The sequence below is a fragment of the Vipera berus genome (assembly GCF_964194415.1).
Source record: "Vipera berus genome assembly, chromosome: W".
In the NCBI taxonomy this organism is placed as follows: Eukaryota; Metazoa; Chordata; class Lepidosauria; order Squamata; family Viperidae; genus Vipera; species Vipera berus.
Window position 1 is genome coordinate 55,077,663 of NC_138210.1, and position 26,252 is coordinate 55,103,914.

The 26,252-nt window shown below is 43.7% G+C and overlaps 1 protein-coding gene across 1 annotated transcript in view; it reads right to left on the bottom strand.

The window, feature by feature from the left end:
- The window catches only part of LOC308676299 (protein tweety homolog 1-like), a gene marked incomplete at its 5' end in the record, with an annotated part of 109,988 nt that overhangs the window by 3,333 nt on the left and 80,403 nt on the right, over window positions 1-26,252 (bottom strand). The window contains 9 exons of the mRNA XM_081342112.1: window positions 2,984-3,032; window positions 4,310-4,452; window positions 6,113-6,205; window positions 6,360-6,452; window positions 7,892-7,947; window positions 11,445-11,520; window positions 19,080-19,152; window positions 23,776-23,871; window positions 24,636-24,856. Coding sequence (XP_081198238.1) covers window positions 2,984-3,032; window positions 4,310-4,452; window positions 6,113-6,205; window positions 6,360-6,452; window positions 7,892-7,947; window positions 11,445-11,520; window positions 19,080-19,152; window positions 23,776-23,871; window positions 24,636-24,856 — 900 coding nt within the window. The remainder of the gene's footprint in view (window positions 1-2,983; window positions 3,033-4,309; window positions 4,453-6,112; window positions 6,206-6,359; window positions 6,453-7,891; window positions 7,948-11,444; window positions 11,521-19,079; window positions 19,153-23,775; window positions 23,872-24,635; window positions 24,857-26,252) is intronic.

Here is a 26,252-nt window from a genome sequence, read left to right on the forward strand (position 1 = left end):
TGCTTAGTGGGGAAATCAGTGTAGAAAACTGGGAGTGAGGAAAGGATCAGTCACTGGGAAGATGCTGGAGATACTGAAGGGGCTTAGAGTAGTATTTCCAGAAGAGCATTTTGATAAAGGAGTTGTCTTGGGGAAGGGGTGCTTGGGCCAGGAATGGAACGTGATGCAAATGGCTGGTTTACCATTACGGAAGCAAGGTGGAAGACATAAAAAAATAATAATAGACCAATGAAGAAAAAAAATGGAATTAATGATTCCATCTCTATGGGTAACTGCTTTAGTGGGATCACTCCTGGGTGGCAGTAAAAGAAATCTAAAATGGCATTTAATGAATAGAAGCAAAGTGGAGCAGACTGCATCTGCAGACAATAAAGCCTCCTCTGTTGGAGGTGTTTATATATTCTTTTTTTTTGAGAGTAGGCAACAGAATTTCATTTTTAATGTGTGCCAGTGTGCTCACAGTCAAAAAAAAAGACAATAAAGGTTTATTTTGTCTTACATCTTAGCTGGTCTTATCTCTTATCTCTTATCTTTAAACAGATGCTGGAGGGTACAATAGATACCTGCACTGCTCAGAGAGTCAGACTACATGACCTCAAGGCCCATTAAAATTCTTATACTCTATAAAAGTAAGAGTAGGAAGAATTAAGTATGCTGTTTAGAGGTTTCTGAAGGAAGCAGTGGGTGATAGTATAATGCTGTATATAAAATAAACATTCCTTCTCCTACTCCAGTGATCTTCTAGACCAGGGGTGTCAAACTCAATTTCATTGAGGGCCGCATCAGCATTGCGGTTGCCCTCAAGGGGCCGGGTGGGTATGGCCAGGGTGGGCGTGGCCTGCTGGGTGGGCGTGGCTAGAGTGCGTATGGCCTACTGGGTGGGCGTGGCCAGCTCTACATCGTTCGCATCGAGGGTGCCTATGGGGGCCTGGGCAGGAGTGGGACAGATCTGAGGGTCTCTGGCAGAAGGAGGGTCTCTGGACCAGGGCCAAGGCAGTGGAGGCCGTTCCCTCACTGTCTCCAGGATGGCTTCGCGGGCCACATGAAACCACTTCCCGGGCCGGATCCGGCCCCCGGGCCTTGTGTTTGACATGTCTGTTCTAGACTGTGGAAAATACAGGTACATCCTCGATTTAACAATAGTTCATTTAGTGACACTTCGAAGTTACGGCTATTGCAGCATCCCCGCGGTCACATAATCAAAATTCAGAGGCTTGGCAACTGATTCATATTTATGACGGTTGCAGCGTCCTGGGGTCATGTGATCCCCTTTTGCAACCTTCTGACAAGCAAAGTCAATGGGGGAAGCCGGATTCGCTTAACAGCCGGGTTACTAACTTAACAACTGTAAGTGATTCACTTAACAACTGTGGCAAGAAAAGTTGCAAAACGGGGCAAAATTCACTTAACAACTGTCTCACTTATCCAAAAAAAAATTGGACTCAACTGTGGTCGTAAATCGAGGACTACCTGTAAGCTTTCCCTAGGCAACCCAAATCACCTATTATTCTCCATTCTTGAAACTTCAAAGTTGCTAAACAATGTTGGCCATCGCATTTGCCCTTCTCCTTGATTAGGGAACCCAGCTAAGATGGTCTTTCCCACCCACCCACCCCAGAAATTTCAGACAGCTAAAGCAGCACTATCTCTGGAGATTCTCAGTCATCCAGGGCACGGTTGTCCCAAAGGTGCTTTTTCAGGAGGCAACTGGACTTTCTTGTTTTTTCTCTGAAGACGTTTCGCTTCTCCCCATCCAAGAAGCTTCTTCAGCTCTGGACCAGATGGTGGGGAATGGAAGGATTTATATTCCTTGCAGACAACGGTCATTTGCATCCTTTTAGAGAATTGTTCAGGTGCGGGAGTATGAACGAATTTCCAGAAAACATTCCAGACAACGGGAACCATTTGCACTTCACTTTGAGATGCAGAGGAGGGACGTGCTGGCTCAGTGGGTTAGGACGCTGAGCTTGTCGATCAGAAGACTGGCAGTTTGGCGGGTCGAATCCCGAGTGCCGCGTAACAGAGTGAGCACCTGTTACTCGTCCCAGCTTCTGCCAACCTAGCAGTTCGAAAGCACGTAAAAATGCAAGTAGAAAAATAGGGACCACTACGGTCCAGTCATGCCGGCCACATGACCACGGAGACGTCCTGAGACAAAACGCTGGCTCTTCGGCTTTGAAACAGAGATGAGCACCAGCCCCTAGAGTTGGAAACGACTAGCGGGGGAACCTTTACCTTTACCTTTACTTTTGAGATGCAGACAAGACAGACACATCCCTTGCGCCTGTCTTTAACAACAAAGGGACACAGGGCAGAAAACATCCTGCAGCCAAGAAGGCTCCACACCCATTGGCACCACTCCGGTGACCCTGAGAATAGAGGTAAACCTCCAAGTGGCCTCAAAAGATTCTCTAAACGAATGCAAAGGACCAGCTCTCTGCAAGGAATATAGATCCTTCCATTCCCCACCATCCAGTCAGAGCTGAAGAAGCTTCTTGGATGAGGAGAAGCGAAACGTCTTCAAAGAAAAAAAAAACCAAGAAAGTCCAGTTGCCTCCTGAAAAAGGACCTGTGGGGTAAAGCAGCCCTGGGGAAGGAGAATGAACGGGATGAGGAAATGCCAGGGAAGGAGGCGGGGAGGAGGGAGAAGAAAGGAACTTAAAGAGGTAGACGGAACAGTCAGTTTGTGATTTGGGGGGGAGTGTCCTCCCTTCCCCCTCCCCCGCACACACTCGGGTCTGGGCCACGGGGGGCCATTCCAAGCCCCTCCCGCCTTGCAGGGGTATTGAGCCCAAGCGCGTGGGGAGGGGGTTGGGAGGTGGGGGTTGGGGGTTACTCACATGTACTGTGAGATGGGGGCGTTGGAAATGGGGGGGGCTGAAAGGCGCAGGCTGCCCCGGCTGCCCCAGCTTGAACAGTGGCTAAAGGAGCTGGGCAGGCTGGGCCCAGCCCCCCCTGCGCGCACTGTTGGCGGTCTACGTGCCTGGGGCGTGAAAGGGTCGTCATCCTCCATGTCGTCATAGTCCGAGTCCCTACACAGGAATTCCGGAAAAAAAAGAGGGGAAAAAAGGAGTAAAGGAGTGAGCAACAAGGAAAGAGCTGCCTAGCCTAATGACTATGAAGACGACTACGGTCATCGGGCATCTATCCAGGAAACCAGAGTTTGCGCCAAATCCAGCATGGCTGCCTCAGGAATTCTGGGAGTTGAAGTCCACAAGTCGTAAAAGGGCCATGGTTCCCAAACCCTGCTTTAGTGTATAAATTCAGATCAGGAAGACATGACAACCTGGTCCAAGCTTCTGATCTAGTTCACAAATTCTACATTCGCCTTGTCAAATCAAGACACACACTGGTTTCGTTTGGACTTCCGAATCCCACAATTCTCAACACACCTTTTGTTTAGGGATGAGAAGTGGGCTAATCTATGCTAACGGACGTTAAAAGTCTTGCTCTGAATTGGATCGCTGTGCTTTGTATAGTCTACACCAGAGACTGGCAACATTTTTGGCCTGTGAGTGGCCTACTGAAGATGCATGCCCCCCCAAAAATAGGCAGGGTTTGGAGAAAAACCAAGATTTTATTAACTTACCATTTAAAATTAAATAACGATTCACATTTAAGTGCTTTAACTTTGGTTAAATACAACTAGTATGGTTTCACCACCTACAGGTAGCCCACAACTTACAACAGTTCATTTAGTGACCATTCAAAGTTACAATGGCACTGGCAAAATGTGATTTATGACCATTTTTCACACATACAACTGTTTGCAGCACCCCCGTGGTCACGTGATCAGAATTCAGGTGCTTGGCATCTGACTTGTATTTATGACGATTGCAAAGTCCCGGGGTCAGGTGATCCCCTTTTGCGACCTTCTGATAAGCAAAGTCAATGGGGAAGCCAGATTCCCTTAACAGCCATGTGACAAACAGCTGCAATGATTCACTCAAAAACAAGAAAGGTCGTAAAATGGGGCAAAATTCACTCAACAAATGTCTCACTTAGCAACATAAATTTTGGGCTCAGTTGTGATCGTAAGTCGAGGACTACCTGTGTTTTCATATTTCCTTCCTCTGGTTATATTAAAAGCTACAGTTTGGTGACTGATTTTGGGGAAGCCCTTAAGCTACTTTCAAGGCTTGGGCATCTATACAGATCTTGAGGGCTGTGGTTATTCACATCTGCAGCCACTGCCTTTCAGTGTATTTGAGCAGGATATATTTCCTTTTGCCTAATCTGGAAGCGGTGAGGATTCTGCCTGCATGCAGCTGAGGCTCACAATTCTCACACACGGGATCTTAGCACTCACCTGTTCTGAAACCTCTTCCAAGCCCGAGGCAGACTACAGACTGCTGTGGTGAAGGAAAGGGCAGAGAGGAAGGAGAAGAGGAGGAGAAAAAGCAATCCCTCCATGCCATCATAGCACAGCCCTTTCAGGCCATCCACATAGTCCTAGGAGACACAGAAAGCGACACAGAGGTACAGTAGCTTCCAGATGGAAGTTTGAAAGTCTATTGGCAATGGTTCCTGGTTTCTGGATATCAGAGTATCCAGATGGGACATTATCATTTTTAATCACTAACTCTCACGTTCACTCTCTTTTACTGCCTTCTAATGGGAATATGTGAGGGACGCGGTGGCTCAGTGGGTTAGGACGCTGAGCTTGTCGATCAGAAGGTTGGCAGTTGGGCAGGTCGAATCCCGAGTGCCGCGTAACAGAGTGAGCGCCTGTTACTCGTCCCAGCTTCTGCCAACCTAGCAGTTCGAAAGCACGTAAAAATGCAAGTAGGAAAATAGGGACCACTATGGTGGGAAGGTAACAGCGTTCCGTGCGCCTTTGGCGTCTAGTCATGCAGGCCACATGACCACGGAGTCATCCTCGGATGAGCGCTGGCTCTTCGGCTTTGAAACGGAGATGAGCACCGGCCCCTAGAGTCGGAAATGACTAGCACGCATGTGCGGGGGAACCTTTACCTTTTTGATGGGAATATAATGGGAATTATATTCGGTCCATCTGAAATACCAAGATGAGAAGGACAGGTCTGTAAAGTTAAGAGTACGCCATAGCTCTTTCATCCCCTAGATTTATAGCAATAACACTTAGACTTATATACCCCTTCACTGTGCTTTACAGCCCTCTCTAGGCGGTTTACAGAGTAAGCCTATTGCCCCCAACAATCTGTGCGCTCATTTTACCGACCTTAGAAAGATAAAAGGCTGAGTCAACCTTGAGTTGGTAAGAACTGAACTGCCAAACTGCTGGCAGACGGCAGTCAGCAGAATTGGCCTGCAGCAGTGGTGAGATTCAAATATGTGAACAACCGGTTCTCTGCGTGGATGCCGCTTCCAGAAGTCCATTCTGGGCCTGGGCAACAAAAAATTAACTACCGGTTTTGCTGAAGTGGTGCGAACTGGCTGAATCCCACCACTGGCCTGCAGTATTACAATTCTGCCCACTGGTCCCCCACCACAGCTCCTCATGGAAGAGGCTTTGATATCTGGACTTGATGTTTATGATCCCTCCATTGTTCACTCTCACTGGTTGTGAGCATATGTACAGATGCTTCAAATCTTTGTATGCAAACTGATTTTAAAATTACAGGATGCTGTAAGTCCACCATGCCGAGATTCTGCCATGTTGAGATTGCTCCATTTTGCTTCGAGTGGGAAAGTGCTCATATGAAAAGGAACATACTCCTATGCTGTATAGAAGGAGTCACCTCTCTGCGTGTGGGGAAAGAGTTTCGAATCTCCAAAAGTTTCAACTACAGATTCGACAATTCATTACTATTGGCCTGCAATATTGAGCTTAGAATAATGATGAGCGATCCTGGAAGATGCAGTAGGCAATATCTGCGGGACCACTATTTTCTACCCTTGCTCGTGACTGGGCATGCAAGTGGTGATGGAAATAAAAATCCAAAATATTTGGAGAGCACCAAACTATCGATTCTCACTGTAGAGGGTGATACCGTTAGTATGCAAGCATGCCCATCGTGTCATAAGGAAATAGGGGCAAAAGTCAGGATCTTAAAATGTATCCGGAAATATTAAGAAATGTTAGGCGGAATGGCTGGCGTAATTAAATGACAAATAAGAGTAACGGGGTTACCTTATGAAGTCCCCTGCAATTGAGGAGAGCTACAAGATGATGGAAATTACTTTCTGTGACGTTTAAAGTACTCTGGATGGATACGATGCTCTTCTGCAATGTACAAATGGTATGAATCAGAATGCAGTTGCCCTAATCTGCAGCCTTCCCTTGCTCTCTGACTAACCTCCCCCACCCCCTAACTTTGCCCAGTTCAAGAGAATCATGCAATCCCAGCATCTCCTTTTCTCTAAGAATCCCCACTGACCTCGGCTGCTGGGAAGTGGGGAATGGCTTCTCTCTCCAGTCCGTATAGCTGAGAATGTATGTTGGATAGGGCCCTCTGACACACAGTCAGTCTCTAGAGAGTGGGCAGGAAAAAAATGAGAAGGTAAACACAAAATGCAGGTAGCCCTTGACTTACGATCACAGTTGCAACCAGAAAGTTCATTTTTAAGGGGTGCAGTCATTAGCCAGGCATCGGGTGAGATAAGTACTTGATTTTACATTATTTTGGGGGGGTGCACGGCTGTTAAGCAAATCACCCCAGTCATTAAACAAGACATCAAATGATTGTGATTTGTGATTCTCACTTTGCTTGTCAAAAGCTCTCAAATGGCCATCATGTAGCCCTGGAAAGCTGCAGCTGTCATAACTGTGAGCCGGGTGCCAGGCACCTAGATCACAATCACATGACCACAGAGATGCTGTGAGTAAGTAATAAGAGTCGGGACTGGTCGTAAGTTATTCTTTTCAGCAATGTTGTAACTTTGAATGGTCACAGAACAAACTGTCGTAAGTCAAGGTCTACCTGCATTTGAGGTGAGCAAACTTACAAATACCCTATCATGGTTCTGATAGATGAAACCAATTAAAGAAGAACTCCGAGGCTTGAGTTTTCTTCTAAGAACATGTTTATTGGCTACAAAGTATCGGCAGAGTCAAAAGTGAAACCAAGATTAAAGCTCCCTACAAAAGGTTACAGTATTGCAAAGTTAAATTTGCCACCCCAGAAACTATGCAATCAACTACATTTCCCAAGAGAATAGTTTGGTGGGCATTCTAACATTAGGCTCAACCCCCAGTCTAACGAACAAAAATGACTTTGGTTCCCATGGGACAGAGAATTGTTTACACTAGCATAAAACTCCCCATTCCTCCCCCCACATCCTCATGGCAAACAAAAATGAGCAAGATGGCTTCAGCCAGGTTCGTTTCAGAGTTGACACACCCAATAGAAGGAATCTCAAAATTGGGACACCCCCTCTCCCCAGTAAAACTAAATTCTATCCTGTTTTGCATTAAACCAGGGGATTTCAATCACAAGACCATATGCAAATCAGCAAATGAAAATAACAATGCAAAAGCTTAATTTTTTTTCCACCTGCCATTCAGTTAGAGGAGAGCTAAACTAGCAATCGGTTAATCAAAACAGTCTATAGATATAACTGTTTATTCTACAATTTTACAACTTGCCAAGATTACACCCTGCGTGAGGTGCACAGCATCGGTAAAGGATTTGTATGCTGAGATTAACCAGATTTCATCTGTACCATACATTTTTAGAAACATCCAAATATTATGAAATATGGTTGAAAATATACAGGCAATGCTGGCTGGGGAATTCTGGGAGTTGAGGTCCACATATCTTAAAAGGTTCAAAGATGGAGAAACACTCTCTTAGAGGAATAGCAGTGCCTGGATTTAGTTTTGGATTTAATCTGAAAATTCAATATACCATCCTCAAAACGTCTACCACATCCACACATGTTATTTTAATGGAAAAGAGGGAATACTTACCTGCTGAAAAGGGTTGAAAATATCTTGGCTGCAGGTTAAATAGTATTGTAGGATCTCTACAGGGTTGAAGGAAAAGAAAAAAAGGGCATCAAGCCACTGGATCCATCTATTCTAGACATTAGGTATTTAAAACCTCTTCTTAGATCTCCTGAGTTTGTTTATCCAACCTCTGTACATGTTCAGATGAGGTGGGGAAAGAAACATGTCCACACACACACACACACACACACACACACACACACACACACACAGCAAGAAGAGGAAGAAAAGAGATCAATCACAAAAATCAAGTGTATTAAATAGCTACACCCTGGGAACTGTTGGCCATGTGTGAGTTGAGCATTCTGGAAATGGCAACCCTGATGCATGTTCATGGATTTCCAGCCCTGCACCCTAAAAGAGACTCTAGCTCAAGGGTGCCCAACGTTGGCAAATTTAAGACTTGTGGATTTCAACCCCCGAATTCCCCAGCCAATGTGACTGTCACATTGCCACTGTCCACAACTCTTAAAATTGCCAGGGTTGGACATCTCTTGCTCTAGCTGTTTGACGCCTTTATGACAGACCAACATTTCAACAGGCAAAACAAATCAGATTGCTCTAGGACAGAGGTCCCCAACCTTTGGGGCACCAGGGACCGTTTTCGTAGAGAGAGGTTTTTCTGAAGATTGGAGGGTGCATGGTTTTGTGTCCTGCCTGCATCCCGTGGATGGGGCTTTGCTTGTTTGTGCAGACCGGTTGCTTGCATGACGCGGACCAGTACAACCCCCATGGACTGGGGGTTGGGGACCACTGCTCTAGGACAGTGATTCCCAACCTTTTCTATACCCTGCACCCCTAGAACATTTCTGATATATTCTCGCACCCCTTACAAAAGTTCAAAATAACGGCAACAAATTATGCATTTACACTATAATTTGGAAAACCCAAGTTTTCGCACCCCCTGGAATATCGTCTCACACCGCTGGCTGGGAACCCCTGCTCTAGGACATTAGATGTGCATCATTTCAATGTGATGGGGTTTTTTTGTAGCAGCCAAGGTGGTGAGGCTCATTCATTCATCTCTTTTATTATTTTTTATAAACAACTCAAGGCAGTTGTGGAAAATGAAAATATTAGCTATTGTTCTTTTATGCAAGGTTTAGGCCCAGGTAAACTAAATCAGGCCTCATGGAAAAAGTATTGAACCAAAGTCTGTGCCATGCTTAATTTTGCCGTTTGCAATTGTACTTTACTTAATATGATTCTGCTAATCTTGCTTGTTTCAAATATATTTAGAACATAAAGACTGGAACAGTAAGAAATAGGGAACTGAAAGTAGCTGATGGATGCGAGTTCCAATGTACACGAGTATGTGGAAAGTTATGTTCAGCAGAGGGTCAGCAGGAAGTCAGCATGAAACCAGCAGAAAGTGTAAGATTGCTGACTATCTGTCTACAGTCTTAGGACGGGAAAGGGTATAAAGAGTTGGGCCTGGACCTGATTGATTGGCCATTGGCCTATAGCTGTCCTTATTGGAACTGCTATGTCATTGGACCTCATTGCAATGAGTTATTGATGTAAGTGATGTTTTGTTATTATGTTTGATCTGTTCCAGATTAGTAGCAAAAGAAACCTCTGAATCTTAAAGTGAAGAATTATTGTTTTGTGTTGCTGTCTTGTGTTTCTTTCCTTGGGTTTTTTCCCCACGACACAGTGAACATATCTAATACTCCTCCTTCCTCCAATTTTCCCCGCAACGACTCTGTGAGATGAGTTGGGCTTAGAGAGAGTGACTGTCCCAAAGTCACCCAGCCGGCTTTCATGCCTGAGACAGGACTACAACTCACCAGCTCCTGGTTTCTAGCCTGGAGCCTAAAACAGGGGTAGGCGACCTCAGCTTTTATGACTCATGGACTTCAACTCCCAGAATTCCTGAGCCAGCCATGCTGAGGGGAAAGGGAGAGGTTTCCAAACTGAGCCATGCTGGCTCAGGAATTCTGGGGTTGAAGTCCATGAGTCATAAAAGAGCTGAGGTTGCCTACCCCTGGCCTAGGCCGCTTTATGACTCATGGACTTCAACTCCCAGAATTCCTGAGCCAGCCATGCTGAGGGGAGGTTTCCAAGCTGAGCCATGCTGGCTCAGGAATTCTGGGGGTTGAAGTCCATGAGTCATAAAAGAGCTGAGGTTGCCTACCCCTGGCCTAGGCCGCTTTATGACTCATGGACTTCAACTCCCAGAATTCCTGAGCCAGCCATGCTGAGGGGAAAGGGAGAGGTTTCCAAGCTGAGCCATGCTGGCTCAGGAATTCTGGGAGTTGAAGTCCATGTGTCATAAAAGAGCTGAGGTTGCCTACCCCTGGCCTAGGCCGTTTTATGACTCATGGACTTCAACTCCCAGAATTCCTGAGCCAGCCATGCTGAGGGGAAAGGGAGAGGTTTCCAAGCTGAGCCATGCTGGCTCAGGAATCCTGGGAGTTGAAGTCCATGAGTCATGAAAGAGCCGAGGTTGCCTACCCCTGGCCTAAAACAATAGACCAAATCAGGACCATCATGAAAAGCGCAGAGAGAGTTACTCCTTGGCTCCCTCATTACTTTCAAGGTTAGTGTGTTGCCCATGTTCACCCCACATTTGGAAAATTACTCCTCTTATTAAAGCTGCTCTGTTCTGAGTTGCCTTCTGAAACTGGGAAATTCAAAACAGCTGCCTTTTTTAACGGAATAGCTGCCTGTATACAAGGATCACTGTTATAATGACAGAAATGTTTTTTTATACATAAAATATAAAATCAGACTTTTTTTTCCTCCTAAAAACAAAACAAAGATGCTTTGTTTGCAAACAGAATCTTTTAAAAAAAATCCAATTGGTGATTTGGTGGGAAAAAAAAATCACTGATTATTAGCACAATATATGTATCCTGTCTGCTCAGAAATAAGCTCCCACAACCCCTTACTGTTCCCTTCTACTTTCCCCAACAAAGATCCCATGAGCAGGCTGGATTCAGAAATTATCAAAACACCAGAATTAACCTTTTCCCTCCTATAATTACTGCAAAGAAAAATCGCATCCCATTCCAGAATAGACATCCACTTAGTATTGCTTTTCCGCTGTCTTTGTTAAAGCAACAGTTCTCATACTGTATATAACCCCCAAATCAGTGTTTCGGTTCTTTGAAAAGCAGTACAAAATAACTACGCAAAACATAAGTAACTGCTTTCAGAACTCACCAAGAAGCAGAATTTTAAGCACGGGATGTTAGCTCTCCTTTGGATGATTTTTAAACAAGCTCAGCACAGATTTGCCAAAGGTCCTATAGTCCAGCTAACAGGTAAACTAAAATTTAATTTTAATTTAAAATTAGATTTTTAAAATGTAAAAACTTGCCAAATGATCAGGGGGAAGGGAGATTTAATTTCTCTGGAGCATATATCACAATTACTACTAAAGTTTGCACATTGCATTCTTGTTGGAAAGGCATTGCTACAGTGCAGCTTCGCAGCCTGGGAGCTGTGTTATTCCATGGGTGAAAATCCAGCATCTTTATTCCGTAAGATGCAGCAGATCTTATCCTACCTGGGCTTAGTCCAGACCTGGCATGGGTTGTGTTCATCACGTAACCATCTGGCTCAAAGCAGAAATCACTCAGTCCCTGGAGGGGGAAAAACAAAAGTTTCTTTTACTTGCAGGGCATTCAGTTGCTGTCAATATCTATGAAGAAATGTGGACTATAAAAGGTGGCAGCTAGAGAACAACAGTTGACCAGTTTGATCAACATCAGACACTACTAAGGAAAATTGTGGAAGAGCTTAGACTTTTATAGCATGGGTGAACTGGAAAATTCAAAAGGAGATTGCTAAAAGCTATGGGAGGGACAGGAATAAAAATAGAGGCAGTCCTCGACTTACGAACAAAATTGAGCCCCAAATTTTCATTGCTAAGCAAGATAGGTGTTTTGCCCCATTTTACAACCTTTCTTGCCACAGTTGTTAAGTGAATCACTGCAGTTGTTAGTAATAGCAATAGTAGTAGCATTTAGACTTATATGCTGCTTCATAGGGCTTTATAGCCCCCTCTAAGCGGTTTACAGAGTCAGCCTATTGCCCCCAACAATCTGGGTCCTCATTTTACTGACCTCGGAAGGATGGAAGGCTGAGTCAACCCTGAGTCGGTCAGAACTGAACTGCTGGCAGTGGGCAGAGTCAGCCTGCAGTACTGCATTCTAACCACTGTACCATCACAGCTAAGTAACATGGTTGTTAAGTGAATCTGGCTTCCCCATTGACTTTGCTTGAGAAGATTGCAAAAGATGATCACATCACCCTGGGACACTGCAATTGTCATAAATACATGCCAAGCGTATAAATTTTGATTATGTGACCATGGGATTGCTGCAACAGTCATAAATGTGAAAAACGGTTATAAATCACTTTTTTCAGTGCTGTTGTAATGTTGAATGCTCACTAAACAAAAGGTTGTAAGTCAAGGACTGCCTGTATAGCAGGAGTGGACCTCCTGGGGCCTTCTACACCTTTTGAGCCTTAACTCCCATTAGACCAGACCAACAAGGCTACTGGCAAAGGATTTGGAGAGTTATCTATAACATCAATAGAAATAAAGCGTGCTACATCCTCAGAGGAAAACATGCTGATACAATCGCTATCAAGAATGCAGATGGAATATATCAAAACGAAACAAAAAAAGCTTGCTTTTTGATTTGCTGGAACATGGAAAAGAATTCTACAGCCTGGGTGGTGTGGAGAAGAGGTTTGGCAGCCATCAACAAAGGGACACTTATGGTCAGTGGCCTTCAGACCACACACACACTGCTATAACTAAGTTGGAAAAAAAGAGTGCTTTAGCCAAAGGGGTAGAGGTTGGGGTTGGTCATAACAAGATTACAAATGGTGAGGCGGAATGAATTGCAAAATTGAGGGAAGGCCATGGAGTCTGGGAGAACCATCCCTCTTGTTGGGAGAAGTAGCAAAGGATAATATTAGCTGCGTTTGCAAACTTGTGACTTACTATTCGCCATATTTAAGCCTCCCAGGGTGTTGTGCAAAGCAGTGTGCTTGATTAATGGGTCAGTGTCTTATGCAAACTCAGAAAATTGAGCTAATGGGGTAAACTGGGGTTAGGGCAGTCATCTGGAAATGTGTTGGCAAACACAACATTAGAGAATAAGATAAAGTGAAAATTTGTTTAATATTTTAGGCTGTTCTGACAACCTGATGGTAAAAAAGACAGATATGTAGGTCCACTAAAAAAGAAACAGTTGCATGAGTTGGAGGAATGGGGACGAGGCTGATACAATAGAGAAGGACTTTTAACTGGAATGTGTGAACGGAAGACCTGATTGAGTTGAGGATTCCTGAATTTTTGCTTCCTTACAAAGAAATGGGGAGCCATGATAGTAAGTACAACTGTAAAGGAAAGGTTTATATGCATCGTTTCTATGCTTTCCCTTCCTTCCAAAAGTCCTCCACTCAGTTTGCTGCTGTCAACATTGAATCGCTATGATGCCTGCTAGCTTCTATCACTAATCAACTTGCCATAGAAAAGGGGGGGAGGGGTAGAAAGAGCAGGGAGAAAACGGGATTCTAAGAAGCCGTTCATGGATGGTAAGAGCCTGCAAGAATGCCAAGGTCACTAACAGAGGTGCTTGACGGAGAAGTGGACTGTTCCCATAACAAACCAAAGTTCTGTGATTGGACAATGTGAACACCCGGTGGTGAGGCACGGGAAGCTAGGCAATTTTTTGGGTGGGAAAACCAGAGTTGGTTTTGCTTCTTTAGTTCCGAGATGTTTACTCAATGAAGTTTCTTTTTGATGGCATTCAAAAACCTTGAAGATTCCCTTTTTTGGGTTCGCTAATCAGACAGTCGACAGCTGCTTTGATTAAAAGAAAGATAAATGAAATAAAAAGCATAGCAAATCACTCAGATTGAGCTGTAGTAGAGTTATCTGCTCCCAGGTAACCAATAAAGAACTACTACTGATAGAAGAGAATACTTATAGTTCAGGGTTGAACTGTGGGGTCCTTGATGTTTTCTGAGCTGGGTTGTTTTCTTGCAAATGTTTCATTACCCAGCTAGTGCCCTGATGATACTACCTAATTGGGTAATGAAATGTCTGCAAGAAAACAACCAAGCTCAGAGAGCATCAAGGACTCCTCAGAACTGCTACTCATCCCTCTGCTTGTCCTTCCTTTAACTGGGAGAAAAGGGAATCAGGATTATCCTATAACTAGCTGAGCCGTATGAGTCTCTAGCAAAAATGTTTCAGTTGGCTTGCTTTGCTCTTCTTTTTTCCTTTCCTGCCCTCTGTTTTTCGACTGTAAAGTTGTTGGTTGTCTTTGGTCAAAGAGTAGGGTCAAAATGGTTGGAATGACAAAATCAAGAAAAGCCACAATTGCGCTTTCCTTTAAGGACAGGATGGCTAACCAACAATGAGCAGGAAGCCCACAATTTTCACTTTTGAGTTTGCAGACCCAGCTCCCAGAATCCACAAAGATGAGGCAGTCAAAATTCATCGATAAATCACCTGACGTTGACAGAATAATTTCCTGCCGACATCTGGTGGGGAGACAAAGAAATGAAGTTTGTGAAGATTTTGGATCGGCTTGGAGTAATCTAGAATTGGAACTCTTGTTCCTGTTTTACTTCTGAGTGGGGGAAAAATAACTTTGTCAATTTGAAGGACAGCATAATGTTATAACTCCTATGGTTCCATCAGCCGAAATATTTATTACAAAAAGTGCCTCCTCTCAATGCAAATATTTGGCTTTTAAAAAATCACCGTGCTTCAACTTAGGACATTGGAAAATGCACTGAGAAATGCAATGAAGTTATGGGATGTTCATACACAGGGCTGGTGGGCACCAGGTTGGAGAAGACAAATGAGAACAGGAGTACTTCCACGTCTCTAGGGGAGCTACTTCATCTTAATGGGAGGTAGCCCTAAGATATGAGAGAGAGAGAGAGAGAGAGAGAGAGAGAGAGAGAGAGAGAGAGAGAGAGAGAGAGAGAGAGAGAGAGAGAGAGAGAGAGAGAGAGATTCTGGATTTGGAATAGCATGGGGGGGGTGGAGCATGGAGCAGAAGTGCAGGATTCTGGATTTGGAATAGCATGGGGTGGGGTGGGGGGGCTCGGCTGGCCTAATGGAGCAGAAGTGCAGTTTGGCAGGAGTACAACCCCCGGCTTGCATACCATTGAGAGAGGCACTTAAGCCACTCATTCTCAGACGAACAGAATTAAGAGGGATGAGTGAGACAGATGGAAAATGCAAAGCTTTTTCTTATTTTCTCCAGGGGCTCTGAATAATGCCTACTAATTAAAACAACCTCAAGGAGAGAGTGTAGGCATGGGTGTGCCCATATGTGTGTTGCTGTATGTGTAAAAATATACACGAAGAGAGTGAGATGGTGAGAACATCCCCTTCATCACCACCACCACCTCCACCACCACCACCATTCCTCCCCCACCCACTTCCAAATGCCACCCCTCTCCTGGCTGAAAGTGCCAGCAGTTAAATTATTGTGCTTCAGAGAACATAAGACAGTTTATCAGGCAAGACCACCGGCCAGTTTGCTTGGCTGCTGTCCCTCTAATTTCAGAAAGTTGCCTGGTGGGCAAAAACTGTGCCAGTTCTTCTACATGCAGTGGCAGGAAATACAACTGAATTCGTACTTTTCATACATTACATTGGGGGTGCCAAGTGTCCAGCTTGGGAATTTCATGGGGCCTACAGGAATTCAACCTTCTGAATCCAGAGTAACAGAGTTGGAAGGGACCTTGGAGGTCTTCTAGTCCAAACCCCTGCTCAGGCAGGAAACCCTATACCATTTCAGACAAATGGCTATCCAATCTCTTCGTTAAAACTTCCAATGTTGGAGCATTCACAGCTTCTGGAGACAGGTTGTTCCACTGGTTGATTGTTCTAACTGTCAGGAAGTTTCTCCTTAGTTCTAGGTTGCTTCTCTCCTTGACTAGTTTCCATCCGTTGCTTCCTGTCCTGCCCCCAGATCTTCTCCAGGATGGATGGACCTTTCCTTTCCTTTCCTTTCCTTTCCTTTCCTTTCCTTTCCTTTCCTTTCCTTTCCTTTCCTTTCCTTTCCTTTCCTTTCCTTTCCTTTCCTTTCCTTTCCTTTCCTTTCCTTTCCTTTCCTTTCCTTTCCTTTCCTTTCCCCTTTCCTTTCCTTTCCCCTTTCCCTTTCCTATTTTCCCTTTCATTGTTGCAGGCTTTCAGCCCCCCATATCGCTCTTTGAAATCCCCAATTCTCCTCCTAAATGAGATTCTGATCCTGCTAACTTTGGGATGGTGCCTTAACCATTCTGTGCAAAGACTGAAGAGGTCTTTGAGCTGACCCAAGTTATGCACACCTGGATTTAGGAATCTTATGGAGGAGTTCTATTAGATGATAATTAGATCCCCAGCTGTTACAAGATCCAGTAGTAGCTTTGTTTAATTTTGGGGTCCTTCTGAGTGGGGTGCTGGATTTCTACCGCCTCCCCCCCATCCTGCTCTGGCAGCATTATTGGTAACAATCTGTGCTTATAAATAAATAAAATGTGACACCGTGCAATTGTACAATTGCCCCAGGGCTTGCTCAAGGTTTGCTGAAGTTCGCTAGTGATCCTATCCTTGTGTATCCAGAAAATATGAGGCACAGTTTCTGCAGGAGAATATAATTTCTCCGTGTTTGCCTAATACCTAAATATACTGTAAGGCAGGGGTCCCCAACACCTGGTACACGGCTCAGTGCCGGGCTACAGTCTGTTCAGAATTGGGCCATGGAAGAGGTGGGCAAGTGTGTGCACGTGCACGAAACTGCATTTGTGAAAGAGGCGCGTACGCACGCACAGCCATCCCCTCTCCTCCTCTCCCCCCCCCCGCTGCCACCGCCAGTCTGCCAAACCAGAAAGGCTGGGGACCGCTGCTGTAAGGGACATCCCCAAAGTTATCATCTGCCTTTGCTAAATTGCTGGCCCTATGAGTGTGTTTGTCACGGGGAAGCGTGCTTTATTTTAAAAAGGGAAATAAAATATCATCCCCAAGGTGCTTTTTCAAAAGGCGACTGGACGTTTTTTCCTCTCTCTCTCTTGAAGACGTTTCGTTTCTCATCCAAGAAGCTTCTTCAGTTCTGACTGAAGCTTCCTGGATGAGAAGCGACACGTCTTCAAGGAAAAAATAAAGTCCAGTCGCCTTTTGAAAAGGCACCTTTGGGACCAACGTGACCTGGATGTTTATTTATTTATTGAATTTATATACCGCCCTATTCCCGAAGGACTCAGGGCGGTTCACAGGGCAAGTTAAAAACAATACAAAAAGAGAGAATAAAATTAAATTAAATTAATACAAGCCCACAAAATGTCTGAGAATCTCCATAGAAAGTAAAATGCCCATTCTAAGACTTGGTGTTCAGCCTCTTGGGGTTTCCAGTATGGAGAAGAGAAACCTTTTGTTTCTGTTGATGGATGGAAATGCTTGCATACAGACGATGGCATGCTTTATTCTGTAACGTACTTTATTCTGTACAAGCTGCCTGCTCTTTTTCTATACTGTAGTTCAGGGGTGTCAAACTGCCAGCCCACGGGTCGGATGCGTCACACGGAAGCCGCACCCACCCACCCCAGCTCCGGCAAGGGGAAAAAAGTCACGATATGTCACGACACATCACGTGGCGCAGCGAGTTCGACACCCCTGCTGTAGTTCCTGAGAATATTCTGAATCGTGATACTGTTCTGCCTTAATACACCTCGAAGAACCAATACAGGTAGAGCTCGACTGAACTATTTGCTTAGTGACCATCCAGTGTTACAACAGCACTGAGAAAATGACTTACAGCCAGTCCTCACACTTGTGACTGTTGCAGGATCCCCCAATCACGTGATCAAAATTTGGCTGCTTGGCAACAGATATGTATTTTACCATGGCTGCAACATCCCGAGATCGTGTGATCACCGTTTGCGATCTTCCCAGCTCGATTTTGACAAGCAAAGTCAATGGGGGAAGAAAGATTCGCTTAATGGCTGCATGATTCACCTAACTACAGGGATTTGGCTTAACAACTGGAGGCAAAAAAGGCCATAAAATTGGGTACAACTCACTTAATAACTGTCTTGCTTGGCAGTGGAAATTCTGGTCCTGATTCTGGTCCTAAGTCGAGGACTAGCTGCTCAGGTAGTCCTCGACTTATAACTGCAACGAGGTTATCCGGATAGCAAATATCTGAATTGCACTCATAAATCTTAGCAATCAGGTATGTCAGGTACCAACATAACCGGACCTGATTTTATGACAATTTTTACAATGGTTATTAAGAATCCCATGGTGGTAAGTTCGAATCCACTCTCTCTGATGTTTTTTTTAAATCACAAATTGTGGTAATATGACCACAGGTCACTGCAACCCGTTGTCAATGTGAACACACTTACAAGTGCCTGAAATGCAGTCATGACCCCGGGAAAGTGTGTTTGTGTGAGTGTGTGATATTTTACAGTGGCTGGAAGTGCTTTATGGACTGTAAAGCAGCCTTTGAGGTTCTCGCAACTCTGGACAGTCGATAAACAATCAGTCATAAGTCGAGGATTATCTGTACTATAGACTGTAAATGGTCACCAGATCGCCTCTTGCAGAATTTGTGAACGTAGTGTAAAACAGTAGAATAGCCTCATACCCCTCAACCTAGTACTGTTTCCAGTTGTGTGGCAGTTCAGTTTCCATAATTCCTAGCTAGTGAGCCACACAGAATAGTCTGAAGATCTGTTGATGGTAGATCTCTCAGCAGTGGTACTCAAAGCAAATGTCCAAGCAAAAAAATATCTGCTGTGAACTCCATTTGGCATCAGGAAGGGCTTCCAGCCAATAAATGCACAGCTCCATCCAGTCACCCCGACACTACCCTGAATTAAGGGATTAGAGAGTCGTAAAAAGGGAGTTTGATATTGTCATGGGGATGTTACAAATATGCCACTATTTTCATTTATGAAACCTGGAATATATCAGCTCATAAAGAGTTGGCCATATCAGAATTGAATTTCCCTTGGTTTGGTTTGTTGCAGGTTGCTACCCAGTTTGCTAATATTGCTAGGTTAACCCTAATGGCTTCCCCTCTCTGCTGGCACTCTCTGAAAATGCTGCTTGTTGACATTTTAACCTTGACCTACATCACTCTCGAACCCAACCTATCCACAGCCCCATATCACTCACCACAGCTGCTGCTGTCTCCAGCCCCATGGAGCCCCAGCTCAGGATAAGGACCAGGAAACTCATGACAGTCATCCTGTTAGCACAAAAACAAACACGCCATTCAGATGAGCATGGAGATCAAGGTGGGTTGGTTGCGTTCTTTCTGGTAACATTCCATATCTCCAAAAAGCTTCATGCAGAGCAAAAGTGGTTTATTTTCATGTCCTGCTAGCCCATGGCAACAAAGACACCCTTCTAATCATTTTTTAAAAGCTGTCTTAATAACACAGTCTTCATCTTATCCCCAGTCTATTCCAATGGCTACCTACATAAATTTATCCTTTGCTGTTTCAGTGTAAAGTAGTGTTTTTCATCTTTTCCCAATACAAGTCTTGCTATGGGAACAATCTAAGGTGCCCCATTCATGAACATAACGATGATGATGATAGAATAGAATAACAGAGTTGGAAGGGACCTTGTAGGTCATTTAGTCCAACCCCCCCCACCCAAGCAGGAGATCCTACAGCATTTCTGACAGATGGCAGTCCAGTCTCTTCTTGAAAGCTTCCAGTCATGAAGCTCCCACAACATCTGAAGGCAAACTGCTCCATTGGTTGATTGTTCTCACTGTCAGAAAATTTCTCCTTATTTCTAGGTTGAATCTCTCTCTCCTTGATCAGTTTCTATCCATTATTCCTTGTCTGGCCTTCAGATGCTTTGGAAAAGAGGCTGATCCCCTCCTCTCTGTGACAGCCCCTCAAATATTGGAATACTGCTATCATGTCTCCCCTGGTCCTCCTCTTCACTAGACTAGCCATGCCCGGTTCCTGTAACCGTTCTTCGTATGTTTTAGCCTCCAGTCCCCTAGTCATCTTTGTTGCTCTTCTCTACACCGTTTCTAGAGTCTCAATATCTTTTTTTATAGTGTGGAGACCAAACATGGTTGCTGTATTCTAGGTGTGGTCTTACTAAGGCTTTATAGAGTGGTATCAGCACCTCACGTGATCTTGATTGAATCCCTCTGTTAATGCAACTTAAGGACTGCATTGGCTTTTTTGGCTGCTGCCGCACACTGTTGGCTCCTATTTAATTGATTGTCCACTAAGACTCCAAGATCCCTCTCACAGTTGCTATTAAGCCTGGTTTCACCCAATCTATATTTGTACTTTTGGTTTTTCTTGCCTAAGTGTAAGACTTTACTTTTCTCTACATTGAATTTCATTTTGTTAGGTAGGGCCCAGTGTTCAAATCTGTCAAGATCCATCTGATGATGATGATGATGATGAAGAAGAAGATGATGATGCAGTCAGGAGCTGCATCTATTTAATCTCCTATTAACTGAATGCAGCTGCTGAAGCCCCATTTTGGATTGGGCTTCAGAAGAGACTGAATATCTGGTTTACGCAGATAGATCTGACTCACACTTTCCAAAGCACCACACCGGCATCACGTGGACTCACTATATACAGAGTTAGTCCTTAACTTACTTACTTCCTTATTTATATTTCATATTTCTAAACCACCCATCTCCCTCAAAGAGAGACTCTGGGGGTTGTATACATTATCATATAAAATACAATAGATTTTAAAATGTGTGCTATATTATATTATGTTCATATCATCGCTTTGTTTTGTTCTTTAATGTATTCTAAATAGTTTTGAGTTACAAATAATTCAAAGATATAGTTATTTATTTAATCAAAGTGAGAGCTGTTTATGGATATTTTGCGTTGAATAAATGCATTGAGATGCCCTACTGGCACTTCGCAACCGGTATAGTTCGAGTAGAATCACGAACGTTTTTGTGGTTTTTCCCATACTGAAATACTTTCTGTGTATACCAGTGTTTCTCAACCTTGGAAAATTTAAAAAATGTGGGCTTCAATTCCCAGGAATTCTGGGAGTTGAAGTCTACATCTCTTAAAGTTGCCAAGGTTGACAAACACTGGTGTAAACCATTTATAATGCCTGAAATGTCCCTTAAAAGGTTTAATTTAAATTATAATTAAGACCTGACATGTCTTAAATGAATGTTATTACAGTCCACAACAACACTGTGCATCTCTCTTTTTCCCCCTCCATTTTCTTTTACAATGAAGCAATAAATAAGTCATAATATGCTAAGTATGAAGCTAATAACAGTACCAGCCACTAGCCTGAATTTTCCATGTGAAACAGTTGAGAGTCTATATAAACCAAACTAGCTTATGATGTAACTGAGCCCAGAATTACAATTGTAAATCATTCCAGTCATTAAATAGGTCACCATGTATGTGACCATGCCCAATTTTACAACCTTCTTTGCAGCAGTCATTAAGTGAATCTATTGTCCCTGATGGGTGTTTTATGCCAGAAAACAGAAGTAAATGCATTTCTGGAGGGAAAAAAGTCATATATTGCAGTCATGTAACCATGGGGCTTTAACTGTGGACTATGAATTCCTGCATCTTACCCTCCTCCCAGGTTATTTGGAATGTGGTCTGTTGGTCATTAAAAGACCCATAGACCCATGCTCAGAAATAGTCACAGTGATAAGTTACTGGCATGAAGCTCTTCTATACCAAGTGACTTGTCAGATGGACAACTTCAAAGATGGTTACCGTAAGTTCTCCATCTCAGGTATTTAGCCACCATCACACGTCTCCCCATCACACTTTAAAGAGAGTGATTGCTGGTGGTTTTCCCACTTCTTGATGACACAGGATGAGGGGGGCAACAATGAAGCTAAGGGGATCTACACATTGCTGTCCTTAAATTGTCCTGGAATAAAGCTTTAAGGATAAGACCACTTGCAGGCCATATGCAGATTAGCATTCCTTCCACTGAATGGTGGAGGACAGAAGGATTTATATTTATCTTTGCAGTCATCTGGTCATTAGCACTCTTTTTGAGAGTTGTTGAGGCCACTTGAAAGTTTATCTGTGCTCTCAGGCTCACCTGAATAGTGAAAATGGGTGTGGAGCCTTCTTGGAACTGTTGTAAGGTTCCACACCCATTTGAACAATTCAAGTGACCCTGAGGGCACAGGTAAACCTTCAAGTGGCCTCAAGGACTCTCAGAATCTAATGACCAGATGACTGCAAGGAATTTCCATCCTCCACTATTCAGTCAGAACTGAAGAAGCTTCTTGGATGGGGGGTGAAATGTCTTCAAGGAAAAACAAAGTCCAGTCGCCGTTTGAAAAAGCACCTTTGGGACAACTGTGACCTGGATGACTGAGAATCTCCAGACACATTTTTTCCACTGATGATATTTGGGGATGGGAGGAAAACAAATTCTAAGGAATCCATCAACCCTACATCACAGTGGCTATAATAAGCAGGTACAATAGGCTGTGAGATCACCAAGTTTTATACTGTAGTGGTTTCTACTGACTCATAAATAAAACTTTAACTCAGCAGTGGAGAATGGCCCTCTAGCTAAATCCATTTCCTCACCAGTGATTTATAACATTCTTCTACTGTCATTGTGCTGAGATAACAGTAATGAGGGCAGGCTTTATAACCGGCTGGGTTATATACTACAAGATGCTACAAATCACCAGGAAGGAATGGCTGTAGTGTACTTTTTTTTTAAATGGCCTTGATACAAAATGCAATGAGAGAAAAAAATAAGGAAGAGAGAACAGGAGATAATGACTTTATATCTGTAAGATATCAGATTGAGGAAGCCAGTTATAAACCAAAGCTGGAAATTACATACTTCTGAACCAAGTTTTTTGGTCTCAGTAATACAGCATAGTGAAAGGGACGCGGTGGCTCAGTGGGTTAGGACGCTGAGCTTGTCGATCGGAAGGTCGGCAGTTTGGCGGGTCGAATCCCGAGTGCCGCGTAGCAGAGTGAGCGCCTGTTACTCGTCCCAGCTTCTGCCAACCTAGCAGTTCGAAAGCACGTAAAAATGCAAGTAGAAAAATAGGGACCACTACGGTGGGAAGGTAACAGCGTTCCGTGCGCCTTTGGCGTCTAGTCATGCCGGCCACATGACCACGGAGATGTCCTCGGACAAGCGCTGGCTCTTCGGCTATGAAACGGAGATGAGCACCGGCCCCTAGAGTCGGAAACGACTAGCACACATGTGCGGGGGAACCTTTACCTTTACCTTTTAATACAGCATAGTAACCCTTGATTAACTAAACTGAATTAACTTAATAACACTGAAGCCTAAACGGCTCAGAAAGGTTTCCATAATATATTACTGAGCAACACATCTGGTGCGAATCCAGTGAATATGAGGTACTTTGACATCTGGGTGGTAACAAAAATCTGAAAAATCATTGGAATTTGATGGCAGATAAATTTAACAAATTATTATGGTGGATTGCGCAGTCAGCCAGATATCCAGACTGCCTTCATTTATGCCTTGTGGTACAGCTGTGAATAAATTGAATATTGCAAAGTTATCTCTCCCCCGTTTGTAGAAAATTAAATTTATCAGTGTGACTCTTTGGAACTGATTATTCATCACTTCGGGATATCTTTATAATACATCATTACCTGTGCCTCTATCTGATAGCAAGCATTTCCTCTATCCACCATAAATCCCAAGCTATTGGTTATCTTTAAGAGAATGTGATTTATTCTTTTGGAACCATAATTGGGATGGATGATAGGAGATCAACCTAAATCTCTCTTGAACTAGGACAGCTCTCGTAAGGTTGCTCTTGCTTAGCGGCCCCTGATTTCTGTGCCAAAATATGCCCACCAGGTGGTGCACTCACACGATTACCAGCCACTTGATCTGCTTTGCCAGTCCTAGCAAGGTGAGGAGACAGATGATAAGGTCCAAGAGCAGCAACAGGATGTAGGCCAACCACCTGAGGGAGTTAGAGAACGGCGGAGTAAATAAAAATGAAGAAGTGTTCTAATCGCCAGGACATTTCTCCTTATTCCTAGACTGGATATCTCCTTGATTACTTTCAATCTACTGCTTCTTTTTCCTGCCTTTAGGTGCTTTGGAGAATAGGTTGACACACACACACCCCTCTTCTTTGTGGCAGTCTCTGAGATGTTGGAAGATTGCTATAAGAGTACATCTTCCGTCTATTTTGTCCTATTGTGGCATCTTTCATGCCCAAACAGTTGCTGCCTCATTTTCAACCAGCATGCCATGTGCTTCAATCCTCATTTCTTCTAGTCATCTCCACTTGGGTCAATTCAACCCACCTGTGCTTCCTTGGATTATATTTTCCTCTGTGCTGTTCTATTTCCCTAACTCCAGATTAAGATCAGATCATTATTACCTGCAGGGAAAAAAACCAAGATGGAATCCTTCCTGTTTATGGACCAAAACTGACTGGACCAATGCTGAATTTTTCTACCATCATGGAGGTGAGGCAGAATTCTCCCCTGAACTTGAAAGAATCAGGGTGCTTTACAGGCACAAAGGTAAGCAGCATTCAGCCCTGATTTCCTCCACCCAGGCTCCGCTTTCAACCACCCACTGAAGCAGCTTCCCGTCCTAGCCAGAAAGTGAGGTCAGTCCTAGTTTCTGCAACAATTCTTTCCTTAAGTTGGTTTCTATACTGTTATCGGATTTATTTTCATTAAATCATAGCCTCTCCACAGTCTTGAATCTTACCGGTAGTCTTCCAAATAGCCAACTTGTTCTGCTAGGATGCTGGCTCCTCCATGGGCCTCTTTCCAGAAGGGGATGCCATCCAAGGTCTGTGCTACTGCCTCGGCCTGGCGGCGTGTGTTCCGAACCACAGCCACCAGTTCAGTCCTCTGGGACAGTGTCTCCTCAAGCTGTGTCAGTTCCCCCCGTATTGTGGCTGAAAGGAGCGCCACAGTTTCAGAGACCTATATAGGCGTAAGAAGAGGAACATGCTGAGCTACATCAAGAGGAAGAGGGTCATGTATATTATATGGTGTTGTGAGACATTCAAGGTCTTGGCAGCGAACTGTAGATGTTCATCTACATGAAAAAGTACACAAACAAGTTCATGAAGGGAGTGTAACATTTGCCAAATGTTCCTGTTACACCAGATAGCTCACAGCCAAGCTTCTTCTCAAGAATATACTATTTTTCCCCAGCCATCCAACTTGAAAGCAGGGCAACCACCAAGAGCTTCCCATGAGCCACCATGATGAACTGATGCCCCCTAGAACAGAGGGACACATTGTGGCTGAAAATGACACTTGAATGTGGGATTTGGGCTGCCAAAATCTCTCTGGAGAAAGGAGAGATTGCAGGATTACCCCTATGTATTCCAGACAGTTGTTTTTTGTGTATGAGCTGTTAGCTTGCAATTGGGTAGAAGTCACTGATTCCATTGTGATTATAGCTGCTTAATGTTATCTATACCAGAGGTCCCCAACTTTTTGGGCACCAGGGATTGGGTCCGTGGAGAGAGGTTTTCCATGGACTGGAGGGTGCATGGTTTTGTGTGCTTCCTGCATCTCATGGATGGGTTTTTGCTTGTTTGTGTGGCCCGGTTGCTGGCATGCCATGGCCTGGTACCGGCCCATGGACTGGGGGTTGGGAACCCCTAATCTATACAGATTCTAAGTTTGAACGAGACACATCTTTTAATCATTTTGGATTTAATCTTTTTTGCTGTTTTTTTTAAAGATTGAGAACCTTCAGACTGGCAAGTTTTATTGAAACCACCAGGTGAGTTTTCTCAAAGGATTACCTTTGAGAAACAAAATTTAAATACAAGTTTAAAGATTTGTAAGAATTTTTTTTTGAATATACAAACACACCAGAATAATGTAGCATTGGCTTTAATTTTTTTTAAAGAGATTAAGGACTCAAATGAACTTGATTTAAGACTTTGAAATTAATTGAAAGGAACCTTTCTCATGGGAAAATTTCTGTTTGTGCTTCAAAATAACTGATAAGACAAGGTTTGGACACTAGAGGGCACCAGATGGCTACTTTAAAAGAGTGTTTTTTAATGAATGGGTACAATTATTTACCTTTACAGAAGAATCAGAAGTTGTTGCTGAAGAAAAACAAACCCCTTGAATAAAATTGAAATTGATTTGCAGGTGGCTTCAGAAATGATAACTAACAAGGAAGAGATGGAAATAGTGGATTTACAAATGAAATTAGATGATAATTTAATGATTTAAAAAGACATGCAAATAATAAATCAGAAGAGTGATGTGGATTTTATTTTTACATTGGATTTACAAATGGGATTTGCTGAAATTGACACACTTGAACTACCAAAGAGGTTTGACAAAAGCA